The sequence below is a fragment of the Hypanus sabinus genome, chromosome 28, assembly GCF_030144855.1.
Source record: "Hypanus sabinus isolate sHypSab1 chromosome 28, sHypSab1.hap1, whole genome shotgun sequence".
Classification (NCBI taxonomy): domain Eukaryota; kingdom Metazoa; phylum Chordata; class Chondrichthyes; order Myliobatiformes; family Dasyatidae; genus Hypanus; species Hypanus sabinus.
Window position 1 is genome coordinate 45,501,970 of NC_082733.1, and position 12,087 is coordinate 45,514,056.

Consider the following 12,087-nt stretch of genomic DNA (forward strand, 5'->3'; position numbering starts at 1 on the left):
TAAACACCAGCCTTAAGGAAATTGCAAGTCACTGCAGAATATTCCAGGCGGCAGTAGTTTGAATTGAAGTGACTTCACCCATTATCTCTGATTGGCTAGTTATTGCTTGTATTATGATGACCAGCTACCTGTCACTCGCTGGGAACTGGCGAGTTCTATCCCTCTTGTGGCCATTTGGCATTTGGACAGAGTTTTGGTCACTGAGCCTGTCCACAATGCCTGGGCGCTGGGTGCTCAGGGTCACTTTGTGATGTCACTTCCTGCAGTGAGATGCTGGCAGCTGTGCTTCCTGGGAGTTCTGTAGCTTTGTAATGATGCCCCGTATTCATGGAGGATAACAACAGCAGGTAAGCTGCTCAAACAGAAACAGGCATGCTAGCGTATCTTGACTGTACTGACTGACATACCCAGCCTACACTCATCTGTCTCTACCACCTCTACCATAACCACCATCCTCTGTGTGGAAAACTCACCCCATAATGTCCTCTTCAACCTGTCCCCAGGACTCCCCTGATCAGGGGATAAGATTTGGACTACCTAAACTATCAATGCCCCTCTTAATTTTATGGCAGGCCTTCCCTCTGCCTCCCACATTCCAGTAAGAATTAATGCACCCTCTCTAATCTTACCTTCCGTTCAAGTTTATTTCATTTAACCATTCAGATCTAAACAAAACATTGTTCCTCTGGGGCCAGGTTGCAAGAATAGAGTATCAGTATTAACACTGATACTGACAGATAATGAAACATTGTACAGCTTGACAAAAGTGCACATGACACACTGTTAAATATACAATACTATTCTGGTAGTGACACTGATGCACCATCAATAACTCACACTGAGACGTAAGGCGAGATATCGGCTTTTATTGACTGGAAGAAGGAACCAGGAGTGAGTGTCTATCATACAATGTCCTGGAGACTGAGGCCGAGCGTCAGGCCTCAGATCTCCTTTATACAGGGGCCTGTGGGAGGAGCCACAGGAGCAGTCAGCAGGGGCGTGTCCCAACTGGCACATAGTTCACCACAGACACTGCGATAGATAACGTGTGCTGGGTGGGAGCAGTGTCTTCAGTCCCCCAGCCTGGGAGAAGAAGCTGTTACCCAGCTGAGCAACCCTTGGTCTTGCACTGCTGTAACTTCTACTTGACGGTAGGATGTCAGGGAGATTATGGGTGGATGGGAGGGGAACATCACGATGAACTCCTCCACTCTCTCTACCCGTAGTGGGATCACCAGACCTGTTAACAACACTCCAAGTGCAGCCTGACCAACATTTTATACAAACCTCACTTTATGTCTAGTGCCATTTATCATCATAATATTTCAGAAAATCTATTGGTTGGCAGTGGGCAAAGAATTTTAATCATGTGTTTAATCACATGCATGATAAATTTAATATAATTATTATGTTGATTGGAAAATATACCTTTTTAAAAGGTGTTTTTGTATCTTTCAACAACCTTTTCTGATGTCCACAATTCCACAAAAGTTTATATTATCTATGATCTTACTAATCAGATCACTGATTTAAGGTTAGGTTGAATGTTTCCAATCCATATTGAGATGTAACTGAACACAGACCCCCTTCTCACCTCAGGTATCCAGTCACAAATGTGTCTATTGGGACCAGGCCAAACTGTCTTGGATGATATGGATTTCACCCTTTTGGCCCAGCCTCCCAGCTGGAGTCCACTTCAACTACTCTGCCCTCCTCAATATAGCTTGTCACCTCCTCAAAAGATTCAGATTAGTCAGGCAGGAGCTGGAGTTCCCACCAGCAATGTTGTGTTGACCATCCCTGGGCTAGACTAACTGGCTTCTAATACCAGACTCATCCCTTGAATGAAGGTACCATAATTTGCTGTTACCCAATCACTTGACATCTCATCTCTGGCCAGAGGTTGAAACATCTCTTTCTGAAGCCCATAATCCCATAGCAACCTGGGATGTATCTCATCAGGCCTGGGGATTTATCCATCTTTATGCCTGCCATGGCATCTCATACTTCTTTCTTTTCAATTGTAACATGTTCTACAAGTTCTCTGCCCAGCAGAATGTCCTGGTCCATAGCAAGTACATTATTTATTTAGGACCTGACACAGGCACAGATTCTTCCTCTGGTCACTCGTTCCCTGGTATCCTTTTGCTTTCAATGCACTTGTAAAACACTATGGGATTTCCTTAACTTATCTGCTAGTGATATTTTATGACCCCTCTTTGGCCTCTCTCCCGCTTTCATTTTTAAGCAGCCCCCTCACCCAGTTCCTGAAAATCTGCATCAGATTCAGTTCCCTATACCCACTAGATGCTTCTCGCTTCCTTTCTCAGCCTGCAGCGTCCCTTCCCTTCCCCTGACTACTTTTGTTTGATGATATTCCTGCTTTCCAGTCTATGTTTATTGTCATAGAAACCAGCCTTCCTTCAACCCAAGTGCTCCACTCCCACGTTTGCCTGCAACAGCTTGTTTTGTGTGAGAAAAATGTTATTACTAATCTCTACCCACATGACACCACTTGAAGAACCTTCTAGAACATTTTATAGACAATAGACAATAGGTGCAGGAGTAGGCCATTCGGCCCTTCTAGCCATTCACTGTGATCATGGCTGATCATACACAATCAGTACCCCGTTCCTGACCTCTCCCCATATCCCTATCTGTAAGAGCTCTATCTAATCCTCTCTTGAATGCATCCAGAGACTTGGCCTCCACTGCCTTCTGGGGCAGAGCATTCCACATATCCACCACTCTCTGGGTGAAAAAGTTTTTCTGCATCTCTGTTCTAAATGGCCTACCCCTTATTCTTAAACTGTGTTCTCTAGTTCTGGACTCACCCATCAGCGGGAACATGCTTCCTGCCTCCAGCGTGTCCAATCCCTTTTCCCTCATTACTGCAGTGACTTTCTTCTTAATCATTGTTATCAGCCCCTAACAGACTGAAACCTCTGTCTCTTGGGACGGTGAGTTACAGCTCCTGCTGTCATGTGTCAGAGATCATATTTCTGCCCAACTTTCTCGGATTCCTTACACCAAAATGGATGCAGTTCAGCATTCAACCCTCCTAAATCACCCCTCTGCAACACAGACAAAACCTTCCAACACAGACAATCCTCCAAATCACTCGTCTACAACACAGACAATCCTCCAAATCACTCGTCTGCAACACAGACAATCCTCCAAATCATTCATCTGCAACACAGACAATCCTCCAAATCACTCGTCTACAACACAGACAATCCTCCAAATCACTCGTCTACAACACAGGCAATCCTCCAAATCACTCGTCTGCAACACAGACAATCCTCCAAATCACTCGTCTGCAACACAGACAATCCTCCAAATCACTCGTCTGCAACACAGATAAAACCTTCCAACACAGATTATCTCTTGTTTCTTACTGTTTCCCCATTGACGTCTATATCTGAGTGAACATGTCCCCTCATATTCAAATACTCTGTACACTTTTTACTCTGTATGATTTTCTCATCTTTGTACAAGTACTCCTTTCATTTATTTACTTAGAGAATCAGGGTAGATTCTCTAAGTAACTTTAACCCCAACCCTAACCCTTTGCCTCACAGCACCCACCAATTTAATCCTAGTCTAATCACAAGACAATTTACAATGACCAATTTACTACTAACCGGTACATTTTTGGAATGTGGGAGGAAACTGGAGCACCCTGAGGAAACCCACATGATGACCGGATGGATGCACAAACTCCTCACAGACAGCGTTGAAATTGAACACTGAACTCTGATAAGCTACAACAACATCGTGCTAACCGCTACACGACTGTGGCACCTGTTCCTGCCAAATTAGTTCCAAATTACCTCAGGTAAAGCAGCAGATTCAAGTCAGAAATTCACAGAATGTTTCTGCAGCCTCCCAGTTAAATTTCATCAGTGACCATGTACAGAGGTAGCAAGGCAGGATGGACCAAAGGGCCGGTTTTTGTTCTCCAGCTGCCTGGAGCCAAACAGATGGGAGTTGGAGGTTCTGTGGTTTGGCTGAAGGTAACGGGAGGAGACAGGGGTGAATTTCAGCAAGTTCCAGACCCTGACCCTGACTCAGAGCCCACACTCGGTTGGCAGTCCAGGGTCTCTAGACAATACAGTTATGATTGTTTCTATTCCGTCAACACCTCCCTCTCTCTTTCTCCAGGACTCGCTACTACCATCTGGTGCCTCACTTGGCTGGCGTCCCGGTGCCAGAGTCGGGCAGCGTCAGTGGGCGGCAGCCCAGGGCCGCAGGTCAGACAGGCCTCGGGAACTCGGGCAACAGTTGCTATCTCAACTGCGTGCTGCAGTGCCTGAAGCACAGTGGGCCACTGGCTGAGCACTTCCTCAGTGGGGCCTATAGCCACCATATCAACCGGTGCGAGAGGAGGGGGGAGAGGGGGAGGTGGGGAGGGGAGAATGGGGTAAGGGGAGGCAGGGTGAGGGATTGCGATGAGGTGAGGGGGTGCAGTGGGGCCTACAGTGCAACCCGAGAGTGAGGAGGGGAGGACGAGGTTGTGGATTGTGTGGTAGAGTTTGTAGCGGGGTTGGTGAAAGGAGATGGGGAGGGAGAGGTGAGATAAGCGGTGGGAAGGGAACAGGTGAGGGGAGAGGGGTGGGCAGGGTTAAGGAGAGAGTGATGGGAGAAGCTGGGCTGTGAATGAAGGGTGAACCAGCCCTGGGTCATCAGCTTTGGGTTGGACTCAGCTCTGACAGATGTTCCCTGTGCAGAGGCCGAGGGGAGCTCTCCAATGCCTTCTCGGCTTTGTTGGTGGACATGTGGCTGGGTGACTACATGTACGTCTTCCCGGATGAGGTGAAGAGAGTTCTTGGGAAGGTGCACCCGCCATTCTCTGATGGGAGCCAGCAGGATGCACAGGAACTTCTGCTGTTTTTCCTCAATGTTCTCCACGCTGATCTGAAGAAGGTGAGTGACTGGGGGATGTGCCAGACTCTTTTCCTGCAGGGAGCAGCATTTTGCTGTGAAGAGCTGTCAGTGATGTACTTCCCTGTCAACCAGACTCTGAAACTAATGCCAACCCTGCCCCTTCCTCAGGAAATTTAGTTAATTCGTAACATTTACGACTAGGCAACTCACATTATTCATTGTACCAGGCCACCACTCTATTTGCTTACAATGTTCACTGTTGTGATCGTTTTTCCACATGGGAATGGGGTTTACACCTGGGCTGCATGGGGAGAATGTGTGAACTGCACACGGACAGCACCTGTGGTTGATATCAAACCCATGTTGCTGGCATCATGAGGCAGTGGCCCTGCCTCACCATTGGTCTCTGACCAAATGCTGTGAGGGTCTGCAGCTTGTACACCTGTTCTTTAGAGAATGACGGTGAAATGAAAGATGTGCTGTGCTTAGTCCACAGGCGTGAGAAATGTGGAAACATCAATTGTTACGAGGCTTTTCCAGGGGCAACTGAGCTACGTAAAGCTCTGTCTGAATTGTTACCACAACTCCAATCAAACAGAGACCTTCCTGAGCCTCTCTCTGCCAATGCCACCAGACAGAATATGTTCCATTCAGGTAATCACTCGCCATTACATAATGCATGTTCAATGAACTAACACCAAATCAGATCTCTTCGGGACAGTGAGCAGGAAATTGCTAGACTGGGACTTCCTGTTTTCAAGAGGTTGCAGGGAAGAGGGAGAAAATTCTGAAGTTGCTGCAAGAGGCATGGAAATTCCATTAAATGGTAGGAAAGAGACTGGGAGTTGGGTGGTTCTCCTAGGGAAAGCGTTGGAAATGAGGGAATCTGAACCTAACTTGCACCAGGTTGGTTAGAACCACGAGCTCTGCTCCATCCATATCTGTCGAAGCTCTCAGTGACAATGTTGTGAAATGGTATCTGCCTGCTGGTATTCATTGTGGGTTTTACCGGGAGCACTCCTGCACGTGGCTCCAGCATAAACTGAAGAACAGAATGATTACTGGGATAGTAGGCAATCAGGCCATTACTGCACAGACCACAATGGTGGAGGCATTAAGGTTAGTTAGAGAACAGCAGCATGGATCAGTTAAAGAAAACTTGAATTAACTAACTGCATAGAGTTTCTGATGAAGCAATTAGGAAAAAGTGGCTGGTGAGCTAGATATGGACTTACAAATGATACGGTCAGAACATTGTGATGAAGCTACCTGGTCAGTTACTGACTGATAGAACACTAGGAGCTAGCTGGAAGCAGGAACTGGGTTGTATTTCAGACTACATAAGATTGCAGAAATCTGGATTTGCTGGAAATACATGGAAATGGCCAAAAGGGAGCTGGATGGTTTAATCACAATTGAGTCTGCAGATGCTGGAAATCCAGAGCAACACTGGAGGAACTCTGCAGGTCTGGCAGCATCCATGGAAATGAATAAACAGTCCAGTGGATGGTTTGATAATGTGAAGCATTATATATGAGGCATGGCAAATGGCAATGTAAACCAGAGATGAGAACAGAGAGCTGTGGAACTGCATGTTGGTTGAAGGTAGCAGCCCAGGATGTTGGTAGTAATACAGCCTCCACGATACAGTAAGGACTCATTAGAACCATCCATGTGGGCTCTGCCTCTGGGAAGTCAAGTGTTTTCAAATCTGATTCTTTAGAAAAGGTGACAGCAATAGGAAGTTGGCGATCACAGTCAAAGGTCAGATTGAAAAAGCCCAACTCTGAACGCAATGACCAAAAGAGAGGCAGGTTTGTGCGTGTGTGTTTCTGACAGATTGAGCAGGGCCCTGCTAACAACAGCTTTAATTCCAGGATTGCTTCAGGCTGTTTTTTAAAGAAGAGGTCCTGAGCTTGAGAGACCGGCCTTACTGCTCCTTCTGCAGCCAGAAGCAGGACCAGTTGGAGTGTATCCAGCTGCTGAAAGCCCCAGACATCATCATCATTCACTTGAAGCGGTGAGTTCTCCCTTTCACCCCCCGGATGGGTGGGTGGTGGGAGGCAGCCACGGTCACAGTAGTGTCTCTGACCCCTGAAAGGAGCAGCTGGACATTTCCTTGACACAGCTGACTTGGAGCTCCCAGCACTGAGTTGATGTTGCTGCAGTTTGATCCAGCCTAGGGCATGCTGAGCTCCTGTGTGCAGAAGTCACCATCAGCAGAGTGAACTTTCTGCCCTTCTGTCCACACTACTGTTTGACAAGCTATCACCCTACAGTTGTTCACTGGCTCTACAATTTAACCAATTTACATAATAAATCCCATTCCTCATCAGCAGCTTTGAATCAGGTGACAACGGAAACAGGAAACTGAGCAGCATGGTGACCTTTCCCCTGGAAGACCTCGATCTGACCCAGTACACAACCACTCCAGCAACTCAGCACCCAAAGTACCAGCTGTACGCCGTGGTGGTGAGTCTGATCCCTTGCCAAGGGGGCTATTCGAGGGGTGAAGGCTGGCCCTGTGTGTGGAGATGGGCAGTACTAATCCCCTCTCTCTCCAGGGTGTGTGTGGAACCCACAATACAGATGGAAGTGAAGCATCAGACAGGTGAACCTTAAAAAAAGTCATACTGGAACAACAGGCCAATCGGCCCATTCATATGATGGCTGATTATTGACCTTAAAAGTAGATTTCCCTGGTCTCTACATACCCCTTGATACCTACCCTGCACACTAGAAATTATTTATTCTCCACAGATATCTACAGTCCCTGAATTTCTACATACCAATGTCACAGCCACTTTCAATATCTTGTGTGTGAAGAAATTTCTCTTCTCTTCATACAAGAAATTGGTCAGGCTTCACTTGGAGTATGTGCACAGTCCTGGTCATCACACTGCAGAGACAATGTGGTAGTGATGGAGAATGTGGAAGAGATGCACCTGGATATTACCTGGAAAGGACAATTGTATGTTTGGCCATGGTGGGGTTATTCTCCCTGAGGTGAAGGAGGTTATGGGGTGATCTCACAAAGATTTATAACATCCTGAGGGGGAGTAAAGAGGATAGATAGTTGGAAACTTTTTCGGTAGAGAAGGAATGTCTTGAACTAGAAGGCACAGATTTAAGGAGAGGTTGCAAAAAGGAAGGGTTGCCCTTTAATCCCAGGAGGACCAATATCCTGGTGGGGAAGCTTGCAAAGGCTACTAGGGAGAGTTTAAACAAGAATTGTTGGGGGTGAGAACCGAACTGGAGAGACGGAGGAAGAGGCAGTTGGCTCACAAATAGAGAAAGCTTGGAGACCGTGCAAGAGGGAGGATAGGTAGGTGATAGAGGAGGGACAAGCTGAGATGTGTCTATTTTAATGCAAGAGTATTATAAACAAAGCGTATCAGTACTTGGAGCTAAGATGTGGTGGCCATTTCAGAGACTGGGATGGCTCAGGGGTAGGGAGTGCTGGGCTTTAGATGTTTCAGAAAGGACAGAGAGGTGGGGGCGTGGCACTGTTGATCAGAGATAGTGTCACGGCTGCAGAAAAGGAGCAAGTCATGGAGGGATTGTCTATGCAGTCTCTGTGGGTGGAAGTTAGGAACAGGAAGGGGGTCAATAACTCTACTGGGTGTTTTTTTTATAGACCACCCAATAGTTACAGGGACATCGAGGAGCAGATAGGGAGACAGATTTTGGAAAGATGTAATAATAACAGGGTTGTTGTGGTGGGAGATTTTAATTTCCCAAATATCAATTGGCATTTCCCTAAAGTGAGAGGTTTAGATGGGGTGGAGTTTGTTAGGTGTGCTCAAGAAGGTTTCTTGACACAATATGTAGATAAGCCTACAAGAGGAGAGGCTGTACTTGATCTGGTATTGGGAAATGAACCTGGTCAGGTGTCAGATCTCTCAGTGGGAGAGCATTTTGGAGATGGTGATCACAATTCTATCCTGGAAAGGGATAGGAACAGACAAGTTAGGAAAGTGTTTAATTGGAGTAAGAGGAAATATGAGCCTATCAGGCAGGAAGTTGGAAGCATAGATTGGAAACAGGTGTTTTCAGGGAAACGTACAGAAGAAATGTGGCAAATGTTCAGGGGATATTTGATTGGAGTTCTCCGTAGGTACGTTCCAATGAGACAGTGCAAGGATGGTAGGGGACAGGAACCATGGTGTACAAAAACTGTTGTAAATCTAGTCAAGAAAAGAAGAGTTTACAAAAGGTTCAAAAAAACTAGGTAATGATAGAGATCTATAAGATTATAAGGCTAGCAGGAAGGAGTTTAAGAATGAAATTAGGAGAGCCAGAAGGGGCCATGAGAAGGGCTTGGTGGACAGGATTAAGGAAAATCCCCAAGGCATTCTACAAATATGTGAAGAGCAAGAGGATAAGACGTGAGAGAATAGGACCAATCAAGTGTGACAGTGAAAAAGTGTGAATGGAACCAGAGGAGATAGCAGAGGTACTCAATGAATACTTAACTTCAGTATTCACTATGGAAAAGGATCTTGGCGATTGTAAGGATGACTTGTAGCAGACTGAAAGCTTGAGCATTAAGAAAGAGGATATGCCAGGGCTTTTGGAAAGCATCAAGTTGGATAAGTCACCAGGACTGAACAAGATGTATCCCAGGCTACTGTGGGAGGCGAGGGAGGAGATTGCTGAGCCTCTGGTGATCTTTGCATCATCAATGGAGATGGGAAGGGTTCCGGAGGATTGGGGGGTTGCAGATGTTTTTCTCTTATTCAAGAAAGGGAGTAGAGATAATCCAGGAAATTATAGACCAGTGAGTCTTACTTCAGTGTTTGGTAAGTTGATGGGGAAGATCCTGAAAGGCAGGATTTATGAACATTTGGAGAGGCATAATATGATTGGGAATAGTCAGCATGGCTTTGTCAAAGGAAGGTCATACTTTACGAGTCAGGGCAAGGATGGTAGGGCACAAAAACCATGGTGTACAAAAGCTGTTGTAAATCTAGTCAAGAAGAAGAGCTTACAAAAGGTTAAAAAAAACTAGGTAATGATAGAGATCTAGAAGATTATAAGGCTAGCAGGAAGTAGTTTAAGAATGAAATTAGGAGAGCCAGAAGGGGCCATGAGAAGGGCTTGGTGGACAGGATTAAGGAAACCCCCCTCAAGGCATTCTACAAATATGTGAAGAGGCATTGATCATGTGGATAGTCAGAGGCTTTTTCCCAGGGCTGAAATGGCTAGTACGAAAGGTCAGGGTTTTAAGGTGCTTGGAAGTAGGAACAGAGGAAATGTCAGGAGAAAGCTTTTTTTTAAAACGCAGAGAATGGCGAGTGTGTGGAATGAGCTGCCGGTGACGGTGATGGAGGCGGATACGATAGGGTATTTTAAGAGACTCCTGGATAGGTAAATGGAGCTCAGAAAAATAGAGGGCTATGGGTAACCCTAGGTAATTTCTAAGGTAAGCACATATTTGGCACAGCTTTGTGGGCTGAAGGGCCTGTATTGTGCTGTAGGTTTTCTATGCTTCTATGTGAGAGGGGTGAGTGTTTCCATATAGATGATGGTGAATATTAAGTATGGACTGAGAGAGGAAATGGTAGGGCAGACACAATGACAACATTTAAAAGGTGTTTAAATTGGCATTCAGTTAGGAAAAGTGTAGATGGATATGGTTTTCAGTTGCTCAAATTCTCTCAGCAGAACCTGCTTCTGCATCCTGCCTTTGCTATTGGTACCCAAGTGAGATGCCTCTCACCCTGGAGTTCGGTCAGTAGCATGTACTTTAGCTCAGTCTTTACATTGGTATTTATTAGTTACCTTCATCATAGACCAGAGAAACAAGGAATTTGTGCCAACTCATCTCTCACCACTACAAGTACTTAGCGAGCCATATCACAATGCAATGCATACCTCTCGATATACACAGAACCCTCAATAACATGGTGGCAGTCACAGAGCAGCTAGTGTAATTGTTCAATTCCCACCACTGTGTGGAGTTTGTATAGTCTCCCCGTGATTCCTCTGGGTCCAAAAATGTACAAATTTGTAATGTTCAATAAGTTGTGGGCCTGGCCTGTTGGTGCTGGAAGCTGATGAGACTTGTGGGCTACCCCCAGCACATCCTCGGACTGTGCTGGTCATCAACAAGAACGGTGCATTTCACTGAACGTAACAAATAAAGCCGATTTTCATCTTTACATATGGACATTTTTATTCAGAACTTTAAAAGTTGACATTTGTGCGTTTTCCACAGAACCACACCGGTACCTTGGAGAGTGGTCACTATACTGCCTTCTGCAAGAATCCACTGACACAGAACTGGCATGAATTCAATGATGCAAAAGTGACCAGCATTTCTGAGCAGAAAATCCAGTCACCAGCAGCCTACATACTCTTCTACAATTGTGTGAATTTCCAGTGGTCACAGTAAGGGTGTCCCTCATCACTGTAATAACCATAACTCAGCTTTCATACTGTACTTGCCCTAGAGGGAAGCCATCATGATAAATTATGAAATCTTGGCTAACATCTGTTATTTTGTTGGTTATTGTCTTAAGTTGACAATGTTTCATGAATTAAAAGAAATCCCTCTTAACAGTTGGCATTGCAGTATGCAATCACTTTCATGCCTGGCATTAAACAGGCTTCACAACACTCTGGACCCAATCATTCACCTGAATTTTGAAATTCAGGTAAGAACAGGGTTTGCTTGGCACAATCTACTTGCTCGAGAAGGTGCATCAGATGTTTTAGTACATTTATCCACATGCACAGTGGTGGCTCAGACTGTGGCTGAAGTGGAATGTCACTGAAGCACGTTTTACTGGTGGTGGTGGGTGGGGGGGGGGGGCCCTGACGGGAATAAATCAGTCTTCACTTGCATCTCCGTTACACTGCTTTTCTTTTCCTGACACCTCAACCCTATCGAAGATCTGTTCTTGCTTACAGGACAATTACTGTCCTTAAAGGGCAAGTCAGCCGATTTGTTAACCTTAACAAAACTGCAAGTAGCTGAAAGTTTATAAATTTAAGGAAGCTAGTCAGTAAGTGCAGTGGGTTTAGCTAGAAAGCAATATATGCACCATGCCTCCACTACCACCTTTTGCCTTCTACCATCGAGCCAATTTGTTATCTCCTGCTGCAGACAATGTATTGAACTTGCTGGACTTTATCAAAGGCCACATTAGAGACCATGAACACAAAATCCAGCACTGCTGACCTCATCAATCCTTT

The 12,087-nt window shown here is 45.7% G+C and overlaps 1 protein-coding gene across 2 annotated transcripts; it reads left to right on the plus strand.

The window, feature by feature from the left end:
* The first annotated feature begins 280 nt into the window (after positions 1-280).
* Positions 281-12,029, plus strand: LOC132382676 (putative ubiquitin carboxyl-terminal hydrolase 50). Of its 2 annotated transcripts, XM_059953133.1 has the most exons (7): positions 281-347; positions 4,165-4,377; positions 4,731-4,926; positions 5,377-5,541; positions 6,765-6,907; positions 7,227-7,359; positions 11,108-12,029. In XM_059953133.1, exons 1-7 carry the CDS (start codon positions 328-330, stop codon positions 11,282-11,284), a joined length of 1,047 nt encoding a protein of 348 aa, XP_059809116.1. In that variant the 5' UTR covers positions 281-327; the 3' UTR covers positions 11,285-12,029. The 2 variants fall into 2 exon arrangements, with proteins under 2 accessions (XP_059809116.1, XP_059809115.1); XM_059953132.1 differs by lacking the exon at positions 281-347 and having other exon boundaries at positions 3,579-4,253.
* The last annotated feature ends 58 nt before the right edge of the window (positions 12,030-12,087 follow it).

Bases quoted from the DNA above. Each gene is read 5' to 3' on its own strand.
- LOC132382676 (XM_059953133.1), top strand. From the start codon at position 328: ATGGAGGATAACAACAGCAG. The intron at 348-4,164 runs GTAAGCTGCTCA...CTCTTTCTCCAG, and splicing joins ATGGAGGATAACAACAGCAG to GACTCGCTACTACCATCTGG. The intron at 5,542-6,764 runs GTAATCACTCGC...CTTTAATTCCAG, and splicing joins ACAGAATATGTTCCATTCAG to GATTGCTTCAGGCTGTTTTT.